Source organism: Diabrotica virgifera, chromosome 6, assembly GCF_917563875.1.
Source record: "Diabrotica virgifera virgifera chromosome 6, PGI_DIABVI_V3a".
Classification (NCBI taxonomy): domain Eukaryota; kingdom Metazoa; phylum Arthropoda; class Insecta; order Coleoptera; family Chrysomelidae; genus Diabrotica; species Diabrotica virgifera.
Window position 1 is genome coordinate 120,531,117 of NC_065448.1, and position 22,740 is coordinate 120,553,856.

Genomic DNA, 22,740 nt, shown 5'->3' on the forward strand with positions numbered 1-22,740 from the left:
ATCTATCTATTAAAAAAATATTCGATTTGTTATAATACATAATTTGCCAGAGTATTTCAGTCCAATCGTGAGAGATTTTACCTCTAAAAACCATACGAACCAGGTGAATTTTGCGGAGGATATCAATAATGTGACCCAAACAGATGAACCAAAGTTTGTCACTCCTACCGCCGGACTTTACCCTAAAACCGTTATAAGAATTCAATTTCTAGTCAATTCAATTCAATTCAATAGTCAAAGTCAATTTCTATAAGCTGTTAAATAAATAATAATTGCCCAATTTTTGCCATTTTTGCGATGTTTATGGGGATTTTGAGGGAAGCCCGGGGGTAGGAATGGCAAACTTTTTTTCATCTTTTTGCGGTCTCAACGGAAGCGGTCTCAATATGGACTAAAATAACAACTTCATAAGCGGTCAAACTAAAAAAGCTCTATTTATTACTATTTTTTTTAATATTTCAAATTAACTAATAGGACCAGAGAAGGGAATGCTTTTATTGATTATTTTGTTGACGAATATATTTATTTTTTACTGTTTTTAAACTATTTTTATGGCTTTATCCAATCTAGTTGGAAGGTAGTCTTTTGTACGTATTTGATTTTGCTGTAAATATACGTATGTGGACGAAAAATTACAACTACAACTAGGATTTATATAAAAAAACTTAACTGGATTTTCTGGGACTAAAATCACACCTGTCGATCGGTGAAAAGCTTATTATAGTAGACGAGGAAAGTATGCTAAATTTTCAGTCACTCGGGCGTTATGGAAACCTATTAGGTTTTGAAGAGTAGGTCCTAAAACCAAAAAAAGTTAAGTTAAGTTTTCCATAAAGTGGAGGACTTTCCATTTTTTAATTTCATTTTCCATTTCCAAAAATTTTTTTTCCTACTATAGTGTCATTTATCCATAATTCGAAAAAAATGTCTTGAATAAAGGTTACTTAATTTAACGTAAGGAATCCAAATCTGCAATACAAATGGAGGCTCCTTTTAATATTTTAAATTAACCTTCCACCTCACCTCCGTGAGGGTTGTGTTTGATGTCATTCGTTAGATTTGAAAAAAATGGGGAATCCTATTTAATATTTTAAAGTAACCCCTCACCCTACCTCCGTGGTGGGTCGTGTTTAATGTCATTCGATATATTTTTCAAAAATATTGAATACGTGTATTTTTCAGTTTTTTGGTCTGATGTTCATTTCGCGGAATATCGCGGAGTTCGTATTTAAAATTTTAAATTTACCCCCTACCCCTCTTAGTGGGGATCGTGTTTAGTATCATTCGATAGATTTTAAAAAAATACTGAACACCTATTTTTTAGTTTTTCCATCTGACGTTCCTTTCGCGAATTATTCGCTTTTTTTTAACTTTGTAACTCCCCCATTTCTTTACGGCCCGCTCAAATCGTCAGATTTTTGATATATACACTGTTTGGCATGTACTTAACTTATCTTAATCTGACGATTTCGAGTTTTTCTAATAAATAATAGATTTTTTTTCCGACTCCCTTAACGAACTCCCCTGTATTAAGAGCCAATATGGTAGAGGTACATTTACAGGGTACAAGGTTTCTCTCCATGTGATATTCTGACGCGCTCCAGTAACTGCAAAATCCCCACTTGGGCTCCCCTATCATTATATTATACCGTCGTCTTAATACTATAACTTGATAACTCGAAATTAGTAGTTCTGAGATAAACGGGTTTAAAGATATTTTGTGCTGCTACTATGATGTTGGTAAATACGGAATTCACTCTGCAGCTCTAAAATACTGTTCGTTAACTTCTTGGCTACTGATCTTGTTAGGAATACGATGCAAATTTGTTTTCCAATATTGAAAATAACATGAAAAAGTAAAGTTATCAACTTTTAGCACTACCATAAGGTTAACATTTGGTAATGTCGCATATCGTGCCAAGTTGCATCTAAGTGATTTTGTTAACAAAACTAATATTTTAAGCACTTTTTTGGTGACAATTAGCCCTCCGCCATTGAAGTTGCCAGATCTGCTAACAATTCTTGATTTTTTGCATTAACATGAACCGAATCAACATATATCAATTACGGGGTGGGCTCACTGGTTTCAGAAAAACACGTGCTACAACTATATGACTAGAGTTGTAGCATTTAGTGTATGTCTCATTCATGATTATTTCGATTAAACAATAACTTGTAACTCATCTTGTCAAGTTTTAGCACTGAATTAGTGCCGGATTAACCATTAGGCAAAGTAGGCAGTTACCTAGGGGCTTCGGCTCCAAAGGGGGCCTCGCAGGGCCCAAAATGAAAAAATAATAATAAGATTTAAATAAAAATTATAAATTATATTTTGTTACAAAAATTCAAATATCGCGAAATACCATAAAAGTGATGGTGGACGTATAAAACTAGAATAAAACATTTGTTCACATAGAAAGCCTATGTTGTGAGAATAAGTAGCTAATGAATGCCGTTTGGTAGAAGGATCAGAAGGAACAGTACTGCCTGTCAGTCTACACGATTTCTTAGAAAAGTAGTAAGAGCAGCGAATGAGTCAGCTCCCCCTCGCTACCCTCTCCTTCATTACCCATGCCTTTCACTACATGTCAGAAAAATACAAAATACAATATTCTCCATGCTCATTTATATAAGATTGACATTGACAAACTGTCAATTTACATTTCTTGTGCCGCACACTCGCTTTAGTTGGAGAAAGTGCTGCTAAAAGTTGCGTTGGACCCGTTGGAGCAATATCGTATTTTAGATTTGTTCAGTCCGTTTATAGGTAATGGATTTTGGGAAGAACTATGGCCTTGAAAATTATACATAAACTTGTGTACAAAGGTAGTAATTTTTGTGTTGTATGTTTCCTATTCCCAATGTGTCAAAGTGAATCTCGGCAGAGCGAATTCAGTATACTGATAATATTGAACCTGAAATTTAAGATGAACTACTACTGCAGTTCAAATATTTTATAGTCCATCTTAAGGACTTGTAACAAGAACAATTTATCCCTGCTTCATAGTCTTTTTGGGTTATTTATGAAAACCAATTTCGAAATTTCGAAATTTGTCAGTAGCTTTTAAGATTTATCTTACGCTAATGATTACAAATGCAACAGGCAAACGGTCATTTTCAAAAAATGAAAGTTATTAAAAACTGTCGCCGTTCAACAATGGCACAAAACAGACTAGCATTTCCCTCAATAATTATGGCTATTGAGAAAGATATACTCGAAAATTTGGAATTTGAAGATATTTTAAGTAGTTTTGTTTCTATGAAACTCAGAAAAGTCGCCTTATAATTGTATAAGGCTTTGAAAACTAATTTTAATACATAATTATTTATTATTACATAATTATGTAATATCAGTAATAGGAAATTTCTTTGCGATAAAGTTTGCGACAGGAGCCGAAGACGAGTGTCGTTACTCATCAGAGTGAGTAATAGCCATTATATATGAGTAGAATACTATAATTTTTCTATGGCTTTCTTTTTTTTAATAGTTGAAAAATTATTGTACTTTAAAATGAATCTCGTTCATTTACTAATAACTATAACAAAAAAAACTAAATTAATTTTTTATTTAAATTTTAAAAATATATTAGGCTTTAAAATTTAAATAATCTTTTAATAATTTTTGGTTTAATTTAAGCAAAACTATATACATAAACAGTTTCTTGACTATTTCTTCATTTTATTTCTTCAAGCAACAACTTTACAAAATAAAAAAATTTAAGTTTAAGTTTACAAAATGTTCACTAATAGGTATATCAAAGGAATACAGCTCGGAGGTGGAGGAGTTATCCGAGGTTTTGGAGGGAAAAGAGAAAAGTTTCTAAAGGGGCCTCATAGCTTGGGTTGCCTAGGAGCCTTATAGCTTTTGTTGCCTAGGGGCCTCAAAATTCCTAATCCGGGTCTCCACTGAATATTAGGAGCATTTTAGTTTTATTAACTTTCGCCAATCATAAATAAATACTTTACCCCATTGGAGCGAGTTATCAAGCTTTTACACAATTTGGAGGCAAATAAAATACATCTTGGGAACTATTTATTTCAAAAACGCCAATTTTGGAGTTATCAAGTAGTTATAGTACTAAGGCGACGAATTACAAAGTAATTATAAAACCGATTTGTTCATCGCTCTCTTCTCTGGGGATATGCTAGCAAATCTAACGTTTCAAAGTCAATTTAATTTACGCTATTAGGTAATCAGGTGCTTGCACTCAAAGTAAGGAGGTTTCCTATTTTTTACCCTATTACATTTTCATAAATTTTGTAAACGCCCATCTCAACTAAATTAGATCTTGTAATGTAATCGTTTGTTTATTAAAGAAATTTTTAAGCATAGGTACACTAAATATGTTCAACCAGAAACCATAATTTTACGAAAACGTTTAGAACAACTTTGTGAAGCGGAAGCCTTATTATGTTATGCGCTTAAGATATAGTCTGGAAACCAGTTATGGAATAATATTAATTTTGTCCGTATTCAGAAGCATTATAAAAAACGCTGAGATGCGGTAACTGTTAGGTATACCCATTCCACTCTCTTAGACTATCTTAGACTTAGACTATCTTATACCCTCTTAGATTATCACGACAAAGAATATTTTACTGTGCAAAATATGAAGAACGAAAGTAAATTGCAAATTATATTGTTGTTTATAGGAGTAATTATTAGAGCAAAATACTTTCGTACACTACTTTTGCACACTAAAATATTCGTTTTCGCGATAATCCAAAACAGTCGTATATTCGTGGAATACACCATATGAATATGCGCCTTTAAATAAAATTTAAATACACAGGTAGATTCACGCAAATCTAACGTAGTCGATCATCTTTACTTTTTAATTAATATTTTATACTTCACCCTGTACCTACTATTTATAAAAGACCTTACATATAACGAAATAAAATTCGTTGAGATCTGGTTTTAGCGGAGTTTTTCGAAATACAGATATTATATACAAGGTGTTTAATTAAAAATACAGCTTCTGGGCTATTCTTGACTTGCCTGACTGTACATTAAAATATTTCTGTATAAAGGACAGACGTGAATTTAAAAGTTAACAAATACAAGCGTTTTTTATGTTTTGCAGTAAGTACATACATCTTGATTCAACAAGTAGTGTTTTCCTGTCTATAACAAAGAGATAGAACCCGTACAAATAATATTCTAGTATCTTGGTTTCTGGAAAACAAACTATCTTGGCCACAAGGTCGAAATACGTGCTCGTATAAAGTATGCTAAGTCCGCTTTTCAAAAGAATAAACAAACTCTACTTTTCGTTGCCTTTATAAAAACATTCATTTATTGCTTATTGCCATACGGAGTGGAAACATGGTCTCTCGGAATTATAAGTATGAGACGTATTGAAGACTTGGAGATATGGGTTTTTTCGAAGGATGCTGAAGATCCCTTGGACAGAGCACGTGACCAACAACGAGGTGCTGAGAAGAATGGGGACTAAGAGGGAACTCCTAAATATTGTAAAAAACAGAAAAACTAGTTATCTTGAACATATTTACAAAGGAGAAGATACAACTTTTTAAAAATCACAATGGAATGGAAAGTGGAAGAAAGTTCCTGGCTGAAGAACGTAAGAGACTTGACAGGCATAAACACACATTCGATACTAAGAACCGCTCAAGATAGAGAGCAATTTGCTGAATTTATAGCCAAACTTCAGTAAGGAAAATGCACCTTAACCTTCCGTGACTAAGATTGGGTCTGTGAGACGGACCACTTAGAGTTTTTACGATTATATCCAAATTAAAAATGAATAACCATTTTCAATTTCGTTGCAAAACGAAAATACAGCCGAACCATATTCCAGTCCAATCAGAGAGTGCTGCAAGCACCTCTACCGGTTTCGAAACTTATTAGTCTCTCATCAGGAGGCACATATGCTGCTCTCCCTGATCCAACCAAAACAAACCCCAGCGTGCAGTCCCGAATTGCAACGAACGAAATGGCATAGATGCCCTAGCGGCAACTGCTAGCAAAAGACTAAGTTTTCACTCTCATGGCACATAACATATCCCACCAGAATGAAAACAATGGGAACCTTCCCTGGTTACACCTCCGAGGCTTCTACAATTTGCAAGCCATACGGATGCTGAGACTAAGGAAGATGAGGGAATTCTACAATTTACAATTCACGTCACATCTGCTCAGCGCGGTAAAGTTCCAACGAGACTGGTTCCCTTCATACTCCACACAGAGTAAATGTAAATCAAAAATGAATAACCATTTTCAATTTCGTTGCAAAACGAAAATACAGCCGAACCATATTCCAGTCCAATCAGAGAGTGCTGCAAGCACCTCTACCGGTTTCGAAACTTATTAGTCTCTCATCAGGAGGCACATATGCTGCTCTCCCTGATCCAACCAAAACAAACCCCAGCGTGCAGTCCCGAATTGCAACGAACGAAATGGCATAGATGCCCTAGCGGCAACTGCTAGCAAAAGACTAAGTTTTCACTCTCATGGCACATAACATATCCCACCAGAATGAAAACAATGGGAACCTTCTCTGGTTACACCTCCGAGGCTTCTACAATTTGCAAGCCATACGGATGCTGAGACTAAGGAAGATGAGGGAATTCTACAATTTACAATTCACGTCACATCTGCTCAGCGCGGTAAAGTTCCAACGAGACTGGTTCCCTTCATACTCCACACAGAGTAAATGTAAATCAAAAATGAATAACCATTTTCAATTTCGTTGCAAAACGAAAATACAGCCGAACCATATTCCAGTCCAATCAGAGAGTGCTGCAAGCACCTCTACCGGTTTCGAAACTTATTAGTCTCTCATCAGGAGGCACATATGCTGCTCTCCCTGATCCAAACAAAACAAACCCCAGCGTGCAGTCCCGAATTGCAACGAACGAAATGGCATAGATGCCCTAGCGGCAACTGCTAGCAAAAGACTAAGTTTTCACTCTAATGGCACATAACATATCCCACCAGAATGAAAACAATGGGAACCTTCTACACCTCCGAGGCTTCTACAATTTGCAAGCCATACGGATGCTGAGACTAAGGAAGATGAGGGAATTCTACAATTTACAATTCACGTCACATCTGCTCAGCGCGGTAAAGTTCCAACGAGACTGGTTCCCTTCATACTCCACACAGAGTAAATGTAAATAAAAAATGAATAACCATTTTCAATTTCGTTGCAAAACGAAAATACAGCCGAACCATATTCCAGTCCAATCAGAGAGTGCTGCAAGCACCTCTACCGGTTTCGAAACTTATTAGTCTCTCATCAGGAGGCACATATGCTGCTCTCCCTGATCCAACCAAAACAAACCCCAGCGTGCAGTCCCGAATTGCAACGAACGAAATGGCATAGATGCCCTAGCGGCAACTGCTAGCAAAAGACTAAGTTTTCACTCTAATGGCACATAACATATCCCACCAGAATGAAAACAATGGGAACCTTCTCTGGTTACACCTCCGAGGCTTCTACAATTTGCAAGCCATACGGATGCTGAGACTAAGGAAGATGAGGGAATTCTACAATTTACAATTCACGTCACATCTGCTCAGCGCGGTAAAGTTCCAACGAGGAACTTTCTTTTTTGATTTACATTTACTCTGTGTGGAGTATGAAGGGAACCAGTCTCGTTGGAACGTTACCGCGCTGAGCAGATGTGACGTGAATTGTAAATTGTAGAATTCCCTCATCTTCCTTAGTCTCAGCATCCGTATGGCTTGCAAATTGTAGAAGCCTCGGAGGTGTAACCAGAGAAGGTTCCCATTGTTTTCATTCTGGTGGGATATGTTATGTGCCATTAGAGTGAAAACTTAGTCTTTTCTTATATCCAAATTGTTCGCTATGTATCTTCACCGCCATCGGTAGCTGCCTGATTCAGGTGCCTATTTTTAGTGTTGAAGTTTGAATCTTTAGTGTTAAGTGATTATGCAATTATCGGCAATTTCATATAAAATTTTTTCTCAGAGACCGATGTTGGATTCAATGAAAAAAATATTTATATTGACGAAACAACATGCGAACTAGTGCTGATAATTTAGTAACCCAATTGCCAGAAGTGAATGGTGAAGCTAGGTACAAAAAAACGACAGTGGACATATTGAGATTGTTTTTCACAAATGAGATGTTGTATAATTATTTTTATTTTCTTTGGTATTTTGCTAATGTTTAAGAGGCTTAATAAATTAAAAATAGGTATCAGTCTTGTTTAATTTCACTCCTTCAAGGAATAAACAATCCTACACTTGAAAGTGTGTCAATGGAAACATTTTTTTATGTCGGTCTCTGAGACGGATGTTAGCTTTAATGTTCAGAAAACCTATGTAAGTATTTTCCACACTGTATGCTTTCAAGTTTGAAAATTTAGTAAATATTACTACTGATTATTATTTCATTCATAGGAGATTCTGACCGATAGTCCTAGACCATATCCCGTCGTCAAGCATTACGTCAGATGCCCTTCGTTACTATGCAAAAATGAACATTAAGTGACATTCTTCTTCTTTAAGTGCCATCTCCGCCGCGGAGGTCGGCAATCATCATAGCTATTCGTATTTTAGAGACGGCTGCTCTAAAAAGTTCATTTGATGTACATCCGTACCACTCTCTCAGGTTGCGCAGCCACGATATTCTTCGTCTCCCTATGCTTCTCTTTCCTTGAATATTTCCCTGCAAAATCAATTCGAACAAGCTGTATTTCTCTCCTGGAGAGAGATACAGCTCAGTGACATTAATGACAACTAATGTTTTACAACTTGTCACATAGAACAACAAGAAACAGGTTTAGCAAATATTCAGGTGAACATATGAAAAAATATTAGTTAAAATTATTTAAAAAGACAGTTTTATTCATGAAATAATCTTAGCGAATTACCCTCGATGTCTAAAATTATTGTCGACTTGTTGCCCTCGTGCCACTTTAACATAATTTCACTCCCCTTCGGGTCGTGAAATTAAAACTGTCAAAGTGCCACTCGGGAAACAAATCGATAATTTTAAAGCTCTCGTGCAATTACTACTGATAATTTTGTTTATTTATCTGTAAAACATTAAGAGAGTCCTTACTCCCAATGGAATTGGGCATTCGATGGGAAATCTTGCACAGATAATAGTTATCATAATAATAGCAGTTTCTAATACAAACAATAAAAATTAAAGGAGTTTAGAATTATTACTCAAAGATTTTGAAGATTCGATGGGATTAACGACCTTATTAAGTTTTTCCTGTTACTAAATCTGTCATAATTATAAAGAAAATTCATAAGAAACTTCATTGTTGGTACTTCGTATATAATTCATATTTCGTATTCATACGTATACTCAACTAGCAAAGAAAGACACAAAAAATGTTTGCCAAATCGAATAAATCTAATACATAAATAAGTTTCGCTAATAACTGGTAATAACTGGTTCTAACTCGTCGCTAAGCTGTCCCTCAATTTGATATCACCTATTAAAAAAGGACGTTGAGTCCCATTTCCCCGTATGTGACTACCTTTTTATGTTAATAACTATATTTTCAACGAATTTTTTTGGTGTTTATGATGACTATCTTTATTCTAAGGGTTGATAAACTACTAATTGCTGTCCGGGTCTTCTGTGCTTTGCCGGATACCCTGGTATTTTCATTATGATGTTGCCCGTGATTTTCGTTTCTTGTATTATTGATATGACAACTAACTCGAGTCTGTAAATTCATCCAGAATATCACCTTCCTCTATGAAGATGATTCCTGGTATAAAAAGTACTATCTGTATAGAGAATTATTATTTGTCCTCATTTCCTGCTTGTTTCTACGGATTGTACGTAGCTTAATTGTTGTCCACTATTCTGTTTGTTGTGGCCTGAGGATATGACCTTCTTTTTAGGGCCTTTGGATACTCTCTGTAACTTGCTGGGTGCTCACTTTGGCAATATACAAACATTGTTTATACTTACACATTTTGAATTTAAATGTAAACTCTTCTGATTTTGGTAAAAGCTGTGGCAAGTAAAACACTGGATAAGCCCCAATACTCTTTATTTAACTAATTGTACATGTATTGAATGTAAAACAGATTGTTAGTATTTCTCAGATCTGCTGCATCGACTTCGTGCACTATGATCCTGAAAAGTAGTGACTCCTTTTTATTCTGTTTGAGGTAATTTTATTAATCTATAAATATTGCTTTGATGTTCCTTTCTAAGAGAGCATATTAATTTTTCTTAGTGTCTATGTTAGCTCACAATCTTCTTAATACCAATCTTAAAATTTACATTATCGATAGGAAAGGCAACTCATTCTAGTATGTGCTTCTCCTTATTGTATTTTTCTAACAGTACGCACGTGTTCTTATAATTATCTATGCTTTTCGTCTTTATAAACAATATAATTTCTGACGATTTTCTGACAATTTTCAATAATACTGTGAGTTTTACCTTTTTTTCTTCATTTCCTATGGTGTCAATCATTTCTTCATCTGAGACATCATTTTCTTCTTTTTCGTTAAGTAGTAGTTTTCTTACTTTTCTATTAGTTTTGTATTTGCTCTACTTATCATTGCAATTTGTTTTCTTTGACAATAATTGTGTTTTTCTAATTTGCCCATTTGCTTCCTTACAGCTATTATATTTTTCCCAAAATAGCCGTCGACTTCTACGTTTGACTATTTTTACCTTTTTCCTTTTTTATTTCTTTTTTGTTCTCCCTGGCTGTAATCGATGAATTCTGTCTCCGAGCAGCCTATGCTGTCCTGTAGTTTAGAATTAGTTGAACTTGATTCCACTGTCCTTGATGCTCATTTTTTCTCCTCCTCTACTAAAATCTGTTAAAAACCGTTTACAAGTTAGATTTCACAATTTTTTGGCATATAACCTGTCTCGTGAATAGGTAAATGACTACATTTGTAAACAAAAATAATGATAAGTGCAAGTTAGGAAAATAATTTCTCAGCGTTTTTGAGAAGTTTTACGTATATTCTCATAAATTCAGATCACTGTTCATTTGTGTTTTTAACCTTCCGATGACCAGCCTTTTTTTGTTACACGGATGACCAAGGTGGGAAAAAATTACCCCAGGCCAAAAATGTTAAAAATGCCAATTAACAAAAAAATTAAGTTCTTTTATGGCATGGACTTTAGTCATTCAGCCAGTCACAACATGAGTATTAGTGTCATGTGTAGTTTGTATGTTGAGTAAGTGTCTTGTTACTTTGTAAGGTCGACGCCATTAGCGTAAAACTACTTAAAATTACACATAATTGACCGTATTTTACTAAACATCAACTTCAGAATATATTTTATATTCGTAAAATATAGGGATTTTTTTTATTTCAAAATACGAGGATATCTAGAATGATATTAAAGTCAAATAAAAAAAATGAGTTAAAAATTGAAAATACTTTTGAATTTATTAAAGAAAAACATACGCTGGGGTCACAATTTCCCCCGCTTGGTCATCCGAAGGTTAAATCGTATTAGTATGACTTCTGAAATAATGCAAAAAAATATAGCATTACATGAAGATGGTCGCAGTATCATTATATAGTAAATAATGTAAATATTGCCAAAAGTACCATCCATGATGCTCTTACTGAGTTCTCTTAGACACACTGGAGAATATAAGAGAATATAATAGAATACTAGTATCAGGCGGAAAAGGTGCCTCATACTGCGCGTGATCAGCACAGTGGCAAAAAGATCAGCGTGATGAATGTGTTTTAAATATTGCCGCAATACGGAACCGCTCTTTGACGTCAAATGTTCTCGCCTGTCGACTGATAAAATCTTGAACAACTCATATTTCTGAACGAACTTTTAGAAGAATCCTGCAAGTGTTTATGTTCTCATAAATCAGTAGCATGCTCTAAATTAGCACCATCTCATCGAGCTAACAGGATGAGATTTATGAATCATTACAGAGACTGGACTATTCAGCAATGGAGTGTTGTAATATTTTCTGACGAGACCTGTTCTGCTTTCGCCTTCATACAGACGCGAAGGTGTATGGAGGAGACCGAAGAATGATTTTCATCTTGCTGTATTTCGCCCAACACGCCTTTTGGTGAGGGAGGTGTTATGGTATGGGCGGGCATTTCTTTCAACGGACTCGTCGAGTTAATTTTCATCGAACATGAAACTCTAACAGTAGATGTATACATAAAACAGTGTCTGGAGGACAATGTTGTCCCCTACGGCCGTTTCGTTGAGGACAATTTCTCATTTATGCAGGATAATGCGCGTCTACGTACTGCGCGAATCGTCACTGGCTACCTAAATACTTTCAGAGTTCCCGTTTTGGATTGGCCCGCTTGTAGTCCTGATATAAATCCATTAGAACATTAAATAGAAATTTTAGGAAAAAAGACTAAAAGGAGGCAACCACTGCCAAAAACTATAAGAGTCGAACATAGCGTTAAATGAAGAATAAATTTCATTTTAGACAATTTCGTTTTCTACGTGCAAATAAATTTGTATTAAAAAATCTCGTTTGCTCATAGTCTCTAAAAAATACGTTTTTCTTTTAATATAAAATTTTGTTTACACTTATTACGGACATACATTGAACGCTAAGGAGTTTTGTTTATTTTAATACTCAGAATAGTAAATTAGTAATACATACAACCGAATTGTTATTCTGTAAATCATTCTTTATCTGTTACGTTGTTTTGCAATAGTCAAGTTAACACGTGAATCAATACTCTATCAGTAAATTAATTGCTTCTCCAAAATTTACCCCAAATTCAGTGACAGTACATTAAGCACACATGTCAAAGTAGAGAGCACTAGAATGGCTAGAAAAGGGGAACACACAACACGGCTAAAAAGAATGAGATGCAGGTGTAATGAATCGAAAGTGCTCTCGAAAGTATCGATATACACTTCACAAAAGGAAGGGGAATCATCAGAAACAAGAATTCTCGATTAACAATACTACCATTGGCGTACGATGAGTTTATTTTGGGTGAAATAATTAGACGAATAGAATTCTCCTTTTTGTCGTGCTTTATAAGAATCGGTAAATTGATAAGCGTACTACCCTTTACATTGTTAGGTAATATATTATCTAAAATTATTGTGTATTTTATTTCAAAACACCACAATTCTACAGTGTGTGAATGTTGCTACGAAATTAATAAAAAACGTAATTATCTTTCAAACTACCCCGCCAAATTTTATTATACCTTATCTTTTAAGAAATTAGACATCGGCGAGGATCTAAAAATATACAAATGTGCAGGGCTTTCTATATCAAAACAAAAAGTTGTGTCCTCTGTCAATACGAGTGGTCCCGTATATTTGGAAATATTTTTATATTATCGTCCTATCTGTGCCCCAACTTTCACCTAAATAACTTTTTTTCGTATCGCTGACGATAAACGGACAAACGAGTAATTGGACTTTCTCGCACTAATGCCCCACCCTGTATTTGTCAACTGATCTACTGAAATACAATAACAGATTTACAATGTCTAATGAGCCAAATTTCGAATCCCAAATTAATTCTAGGTAATTATGGACTATACTATTAGAATTTGTCACTGAATTTTGGATTGTAATAGGTCAGATAAAATGGTAGATTACTTGTGGAAATTATAAGTAGCCAACATTTAATACTTATGAATATTTTATACTGGTAAACCTATCTATTTCAGTTCTGAGAAAGATAATTTCCCTGCCCTAGGTATAACTGTGCTAGCGCCCTTTAATAATCTCTCTTCGTGGAATAGTCTCGATTATCTTTATGATAGTGATCATTTTACCCGCCAAGTACTCCATTTAGTAAAATTGAAAATTAGATCCTACCGATTAGGATTTGTGTCATCATGTAAGTAATTATATTTTGAACTATACTCCAGGGAAAACAAATTCTAAAATACAGTAGGTATTCAATTGCTATTACTTTAAATGCTGCTAATATATCTTTAGTAACAATTAATATTAAATTATGTATAAGAAATCTTTGTACATTGTCAAATAAAAAATAATAGCCGTTACTAGGTACGCTAGTAAGAATTCATTTACCTTCTAAAGATTAATAAACCTCTAACATAACAATCCTCTGAAATTTTTAGAGATTTTTCAGTAATATTGATTAAGTGTATTTTTCTGTTTTTCAATCTGATGTTCATTTCGTGAAATATCGCGGGATTCGTATTTAAAATTTAAAATTTACCCTCCACCCCTCTCCGTGGGTAGTCGTGTTTGGTATCATTCGATAAATTTTTGAAAAATATTAAGCACGTATTTTTTAGGTTTTCGATCTGTCATTCATTTCGCGAAATATTCGCTTTTTTCTTGTGAAACTTTGGGACTCACCCATTTTCTTACCCGCTCAAATCGTTAGATTTTTGAAATATACACTGTTTTGCATGCACTTAACTTACCTTATGTGACAATTTCGAGTTTTTCTAAGGATGGATTTTTTTTTCGGCTCCCCCTTAACGAACTCCCTTGCATTACGAGCCAATATATGGTAGAGGTACATTTTCAGGGCCCCATGTAATAATCTGACACGCTCTAGTAACTGCAAAAATTCCCACTTGGACTTCCCTACCAATATTTATATCAGTTATTCATCCGAATGAAATTAGAAGATAATATGAAATATTTTACTCAACTGCTAGTAATAACGTTATTAACTAAGATCAATATTTAAAATATTGAATATATAAGAGTCACCATCATCAACCTGCATGCGTCCACTGTGGGACATAGGTCTCCCTCGTATCTGTTTAGTATACGAAGCGAATACGTTTGATAACGAAGCGAAGGGTTAAAAATCGAGGTCCAGGTCGTCATTCCATTTAGTTTGTGAGTCCTCTACTCCACAGTCCTTTTTTTACGGCCTCCACTCAATACAACAACAACACGTCTTGTACATCGGTTGTCGGATAATCTGGCGATGTGTCCTGCCCCTTTTTTTTAACTAGAATAGTGTAAATGCAAATTATAATATAATTTTTAATTACAAACAACTTTTCTTAATCACAATTTTTGACATTGTGAAATATAAAGCCACTTTACTCTTGAGCGACATTCATATTTTTGGACGTACCTCGTATAATATTGATAAAGTTTGATATCTGATAGTTGCATCTTAGGTTTTGAGCTATGCAAGAGCACTTTATGAGGAATAACTTTTTTTCGTAAAAATATTAAAAAAATTTCCCATATGGTTCCAAGTTACGCAGACACACTGTATAATATATTAATTTATATGTATACGCATTTAAAAAGTTTCAAACAAAAAACGTGCCTGAAAAGAGCAGGATATAAATTATTACAGGTAATAATAAATTTATATAAGAGCCTCTTTCAAAATTCGACAAGATACTTCAAACTTTGGGAAAGGTGCAAGTGCGTCTGAATTTTTAACTCGGTTCATGTTTATGAGGGTAAGTGTATCCAACATGTTTGGCAAAATAAAGATGTACGAGTATATTTGAAAAATAAGCGAATTCGAGATTCTCCCGGAAAATATGTATTCCGATAAAAATTATATTTGAAGTCTAGTTAAAATATCGATTTCACTGCTTTTAGTATGTACAATAAGATACTTGAATCTTCGAAATCTAACGGATAACACTGATGAGTTCGTGAATACATTTATAACAAACAGATCGATTGCTTACACCAAAATATGATAAAATGATAAATTACAAGTAAAATATAATAAGTAAAACAATCACCCAAAACATCAACCAAAAGACATAAAAAGATAAACCCAAACTATATAGAAGACTACTCTAAATGGGAAATAAGCCACAATTTAACAAAAAAAATGATTTTATTAACGTTTCAACGTCCACATCGGATGTCGTTGTCAAAATACGATGTGGACATCAAAACGTTAATAAAAACATTTTATTAGTTAAATTGTCGCTTACTTCCCGTTTAGAATAGTTGATTACAAAAATGTCACAAGGAAATAACTTCAGAACAACATACATAAGACACGTAAATAATAACTTATATGCATCAAGTTTCCTTAATTTTCTTAACTAGCGTGTTTGTTGGGTTGAATTTGTCTGTCTGTGGCTTAAATTTAATGTCATCTAATTAATTTTTATGTTTCAACAATTTTTTTCTTTAATTTTGGACCTTGTTAGGGGGAAATTTCTCCATTTTCCCTCCCAGTAGATTCGCCACTGAAAGCAACACTAGAAAAGTGGTAGGTGTGAGTTGCTCTGAAGCAAATTATTTTATAATAATTCTACAGGCGACAAGTAAAACTATTCTCTTGGCATCAAGTTATCTTGATCAGCAAAATTTAAGAATAACGCCTACCAAATTGTCGCAAACAACTTTCAAGGTGAAAAATCCTCACCGATATTGAGAAATTATATCATCTTATCAACTGTTCCGAAATATTATCGATTTGATAGAAAAAATAGAAAAAACAAGTCAAATTTTTATTTTATTCCTCTGCTATTTGAAGTGCATTCCTTATTGTTGACAATGTTTTCCCTACTAATTACCATCTCATTTACCTAATACTTTTGTAATGACTACAACAATAATTTACAAACAATACGTAAAGAGATAAGAAAAACTCTAATTTGAATTATTATTGATAAATATCTTGGCAAGTTTTTTTAAAGAGCGATAGAGCTGGCTCAATCCTGATCAAAAAAATAATAAGATGAATTGAAACAACAGGTGCTGTGAAATATTTTAAACATACAAAACAACAAGCCATAGTAATTTCTAGCATTTAAGCTACAAAAATTTGTGAATATTTTGTACCTGGTGGATCACTAGTTTGATGAGATAATGTCATTTTCGCTTTTAGAATTGAAAATAACAGTAGATGCATTTACGTATCATCCTAAAAACTGTTGATTCATTTCTTCATGCTAACAAATATATTGATTTACATAGTTGTCAATTCGACATATACTCCAGCTCAGAAACTCACAATATTATTGATCATTACACATTTGGAAAATATATTCATTCCTGGCTGTAAAGAAATGAGAGTTTTTGGTTACACTTTTATTAAACGTATTAAACACAAATTACAACTGAATGAATATGCCGGTTACACACAACCTTTCTGTTTCGAAGCTTGGACTGTAATGCTATTGCGTCTCGCAGGACACATTCGCGCGCTCTAGGCGGCGGTTAGACCCAAAAACAGGTTTGAATAAACTGGTAAGCTTACATTTTAGTATAGCCAAAAACACGACTATTTGTACAAATAGAAATAAATGTAAAACGGAACAGGCCGCCCGCCTTGAAAGGCTAAAGTCTTTCAAAATAATGCAAATTAATAATTTCAAAATAAGTAAAATCGTTCAAGAGTATCTGTAAACATACACCTTACAATAAACAGTAGCACTATTCACTGCACGGTAGAGGGCAGATAACAGATACTGCTCTCTTGATGATCCCTCTCATAGTCTTTATGGACACCACCCTGGAAACTCCGTCTGGACCTGGATGCAGCTCGACCACACGTCCCAACTTCCAAACCAGAGGAGGCAAGTTCTTTTCCTTGATAAGAACGAGTGTGCCAACATCAATGTCTTTGGCAACTTGCCTCCATTTTTTTCGCTGCTGCAGCTTCCCTATAAACTCCTTGGACCATCTTGACCATATGTGCTGCACCATTTTTTGAAGGCGCTGAAAGTGGCTCAATCTATTTTCCTCTATGGACATCATATCAGGTTCAGGAAGGGCTGTCAAAGGCCTTCCAATTAGAAAATGAGCCGGAGTCAAAGGACAAAAGTCATTGGGGTCTGATGAAAGGACGACTATTAAGGATCGATTCTACCTGAGTGAGTATAGTATAGAATTCCTCATATGTGAGGTGAGCATTGCCGACGACGCGTTTTAAATGCGATTTCATTGACTTAACGCCGGCCTCCCAAAGGCCACCGAAATGCGGCGATTGCGGTGGTATGAAATGCCATTCAATATTTTCTAATGTTGTGATGTCTTGAATCTCATGTTCATTAGACTTAATAAAATCATAAAACTCTTTAAATTCGCAATTAGCACCTTGAAAATTAGTTCCATTATCAGAGTACATCTTAAGAGGCTTTCCTCTTCGGCTTATAAAGCGCTTAAAAGCTGATGTGAATGAATGAGTCGTTAAATCGGATACGAGTTCTAAATGAACAGCACGAGTTGTGAAACACACGAATAATGCTACATATGCCTTTAAGAGTTTGCATCCACGTCCCTTTCTATCTTTGATTAAAAAATAGCCCGCATAGTCGACGCCTGCGATATAAAAAGGAGGGGATGGGTCAACGCGATCCTTCGGTAAATCGCCCATAATCGGAGATAAATTTTTAGGTGGATTTGCACGACAGCACCTAATACATTTATGGACGATACTCTTGGCCGCATTTTTGCCATGAATAGGCCAAAATTCATTTCGCACAGAAGATAAAAGAAGAAGAGGACTTGCATGACAGAGTTTAACATGCAAGTCTGAAAGAATTAAGTCAGTGAAGTAATGGTTAGGTGGCAACAAAATCGGATGTCTCTTTTCAAAAGAGTAAGATGAATTTTTTAATCTACCACAAACACGAAGTATTTGATTTTGGTCAAGAAATGGTTGTAATGAAATGAGTTTGCTTTTTGGGCTTACAGGCCCGCCTTTTGTTAGATTGCGAATTTCTTTAGAAAAACATTCATTCTGAACCATTCTTACTAAGTAAATCATAGCGTTCGAAACCTCCTGATAAGTTAAAGTACCTGAAGCTCTCTCACGGAGGGAAGACTTGAATATTCTGCAATTATTGATGAATCGCAGAATGTAAGCAGTACATCGCTTTAGCTTGATCAAACTAGAGAATTGTTTTATTAATGAAAAATCTAATGTGACAGACATAGTATTGACCTCAACCGCCTCAACTCTGGAATGTCAGCTGGAAGAGGAATGTCTGTAGGATAATTATTTGATTTTATCCATGAAGGTCCATGCCACCATAAGTCAGAAGACATGAGTAGTTGGGGATTGATTCCACGAGAAGCAAGGTCAGCAGGATTGTCCTTCGAACCTACGTGGTGCCAACTTTTCCTTTCAGTCTTCGTCTGAATCTCAGCGACACGATTCCCTACAAAGGTCTTTAACAATTTTGACTGTGTGCGTATCCATGCGAGAGTGATAGTAGAATCAGACCAATGAAAGACCTTATCGAAATTAATGTCTGACGACTTGACTACCCTTTCGGATAAGCGAGCAAGTAACAATGCGCCGCACAGTTCCAAACGAGGTATGCTAATCACCTTTAAGGGCGCAACCTTGGATTTTGCGCACAATAGACGAACCATTACATGTCCGTCAGAATCAACACTCTTAACATAGATTGCAGCACCATATGCTTTGTTGCTGGCGTCTGAAAAACCATGCAACTCACAAGATATTGAATCTTTTAATTTTACGTACCTAGGTATTTCGACATATTTATTCTAAGCAAATCCTCCTTGAAATTCTGCCACTGCGTGAAAATGATTTGAGGAACAGACTCATCCCAACCTTGCCTTTCTTGCCAAAGAATTTGCATTATGATTTTGGCCGTAATGGTGCAAGCGCAAAGCAGAATAAGAGGATCATAGATCTGAGCAATACCAGAAAGAATTGTTCTCTTTGTTACCTTATTAGGATTGGGTAACTCAGCTACCGTATATGTTAGTGTGTCCGAATCACACATCCAATTTAGACCAAGTACCTTTACCTTCTCTTCTCCCCCGAATGACTATAGGTTTGATAGACACTTGGAGCTTTGAATTTTATTGAGAATTGCCGAATCATTCGATACCCACTTCCTTAACTCAAAACATCCGCTGTTCAGGATGTTGTTAATATCCTCACATATGTTTGACAACGATTCTGCGCAATCTCCACCTGTCAGAAGATCATCAACATAGAAATCTCGCTTGATGATTTTGGAAGCAGTAGGGTAAAGATCTTTATTTTCAGATGCTAACTGAAATAAGCAACGAATAACCTGAAATGAAGCTGAAGCTGTGCCATATGTGACAGTATTGAGCTGATATGTACTAAGAGTATCAGAAGGAGAAGAACGCCAGAAAATTTGCTGAAATGCTCGTTGCTCAGGATCCACGAGCACCTGACGATACATTTTAGTAATATCGGCAGATACAACAAATGCATGTTGTCGAAAACGTAATAAAATTAGGAATAAATCATCCTGAATAGTAGGACCCGAGATCTGAATGTCATTTATTGATAGACCAGAGGTAGATGGAAAAGAACCGTCGAACACCACACGAAGCTTTGTGGTGAGACTATCATCTTTTAAGACCCCATGATGTGGAAGATAATACGAAAAGTTCTGTTGACTATCATCAACCTTTGACATGTGACCAAGTTGTATGTATTCTTCCATGAACTCGGTATACATCCTTTTTAGAATGTCATTTTTGTGAAGTTTTTTCTCTAAGTTGAGAAAACGCTTTAGTGCCTGGCACCTTGAATCACCTATATTTTCAATTGAACCTCTTAGAGGTATATTGATGATAAAGCGACCTTCGTCATTTCTTTTAACAGTTGAAGAAAAGTGTTTCTCGCATACTAAGTTTTCCTCCGAAATTACGGGTTCCGTGTACTCTTCGAGTTCCCAGAATTTTTGAAGCTGAACATTTAAATCAGAACTTAAATCATATCTACTGAAATTGCAATACGAAACTGATTCCCTTTTGTCATTGAACTGACCGGAAATTATCCAACCGAACTTTGTTTTTTGCATAATTGGAGCAGAAGGACCTAAACTGAATTGTCCTACACACAAGATTTTCCAGAATGTATCAACACCTATCAAAATGTCGATTTTTGAAGCAACATGAAAACTGGGATCTGCTAGGTTTAAATGCTGTGGAATAGCTAAGTTTCCAATGTTAAAACTATATGCTTGAATTCTATCACAGATCCTATTAACTACTAGACATGAAAGAGATGTAGAAAATGAAGACTGTTTTGACTGAATCTTTGCCGTGCATTTAGATCGAATGTTTGAAACCGCATGACCTATCCCGACAATAGAGATATTGACCTCTGACCTTGATAGTGCTAGCTTTTCAGCTAATTCTCTCGTTATCAGATTTGATTGAGAGCCACAATCAAGAAGAGCTCTGCAATGATGAACCCTACCGTTTTTATCGAATACCTGAATGACAGCTGTAGACAAAATCGCTTGACCTCCATTCGAGTGAGCCGAAAGAGACACTTGGTGTTCAGGCTCATTCTCCAGCCGCTGATTAGTGTCAGTACTTTGAGTGGATTGTTGCCTATCTAAATGTAATAGGGTGTTATGATTGCCCTTGCACCTTTTACAAGATCCATATTTACACTTGGAGCTAAAATGGCCGGGATAAAGGCAGTTTGTGCATAACTTGGACTCTCTGGCATGATTGATTCGTTCCTGAGTTGAACACTCCAAGAATTTAGCGCAATTAAAGATTTTGTGATTTTCGTTGCAGAACGTACAGGCTTTTCCATTGAATGAAAGAAAAGATTGCGGCTGCCTTGAGAATTTGGACTGTCTGTCCGAGTTATGTGAAATTTTTGATACCTCTAGCTTTTCCAGAAGATCGGCCTTGCCCTTTAAGAACGTAATCATGTCCTCAAAGGTAGGAAGATCACCTATAGGCTTGTATGATTCCCATTCTCTTGCAGTGGTAGCATCTAATTTGCTGGCTACCATGAATATTAATAGGGTATCCCATGAATGAACTGGTTGCTCGAGGGATTCTAAAGAACGCAAATTTTTTGAAATGTTGTCAATTAATTGACGTAGATGAGAAGAAGATTCTTTCTGAATAGGCTGCAAAGCAAATAACGCCTTGGTGTGATTGTAGATCACAAGACGAGTGTTTGCAAACCTTTCGCATAATAAGTTCCATGCAATATCATAATTCGCGGCCGAAATCTCTAATGAACTTATAACTTGTGCAGCTTCTCCACTTAGAGATGCCCGAAGATAATGGAACTTCTGAATTGAATTGATTCCAGGATTTCTGTGAATTAATGAATCATACGTATCGTGATATTCAAGCCACCCCCCGTACAACCCTTGAAAATGGGGTAAAGATATTGTAGGCAATTTTATTTGACAATTAACTTGATTGACTTGAACTTGATCTACATTTACTGAATGCGTGCTATCTAAATTTGAAGAAATTGACTCTACGGGATGATTAGGACATTCATTTTTATCTGAACTCGGTGATATTATTAATTTTGCTTGTGCTACGAGCGAATAATACAAATCTGTAAAGCTTTCTCGGTTTTCAAATTCTTCCGATTCATTTTCAGCCATGTTTTCGATTTCGTATTGTATGTTTTCGAATTCGTCTATGACTGGTTCTATGTTAGCTAATCTAATTTCTACTTCAACGATAACATTTTTCGTTTGTTTTTCATTCCGCTTTTTGGTGAGAAATTTTTCAAACATAGTAAGCTTTTGTTTTAAATTTCCCCTTCTCTTAATTAATTCCTTATTAGTCGACATGATAATAATAGTAATATAAAGTTAATATGAAGCTAATATAATATAAATGATTTAAAGTTTATTTAAAAATACCGCGCAAAACAAACGGAAATATTTCAATTTAACATTTTACGAATGTTAAAAACTGTAAATAGACACACACAATGAGATTTAAAACAAGTTTTTGCCTCAATACCGGGTCATCCGACTTACAAAGATTCTATTTCTTATATCATGCAATAACAACTGAAAAAGGTTTTTTATTTTATTCTTCAGGTGAACGAAATAGATGCCGTGAT

At 35.2% G+C, this 22,740-nt stretch overlaps 1 protein-coding gene across 1 annotated transcript; it reads right to left on the minus strand.

The window, feature by feature from the left end:
* Nucleotides 1-718: 718 nt before the first annotated feature.
* On the minus strand, nt 719-22,462 carry LOC114329160 (uncharacterized). Its single transcript, XM_028278179.2, has 2 exons — nt 20,668-22,462; nt 719-798 (listed from the first exon to the last, which is right to left on the minus strand). Exons 1-2 carry the CDS (start codon nt 22,460-22,462, stop codon nt 719-721), a joined length of 1,875 nt encoding a protein of 624 aa, XP_028133980.2.
* Between the last annotated feature and the right edge of the window lie 278 nt (nt 22,463-22,740).

What these genes read in the sequence shown, in the direction of transcription:
- LOC114329160 (XM_028278179.2), bottom strand. Translation starts at nt 22,462, where the DNA reads ATGTCGACTAATAAGGAATTAATTAAGAGAAGGGGAAATTTAAAACAA. An exon ending in GTTCGGTTGGATAATTTCCG is followed by an intron (nt 799 to 20,667) that starts GTCAGTTCAATG and finishes TTTTGGTTTTAG; the next exon opens with GACCTACTCTTCAAAACCTA.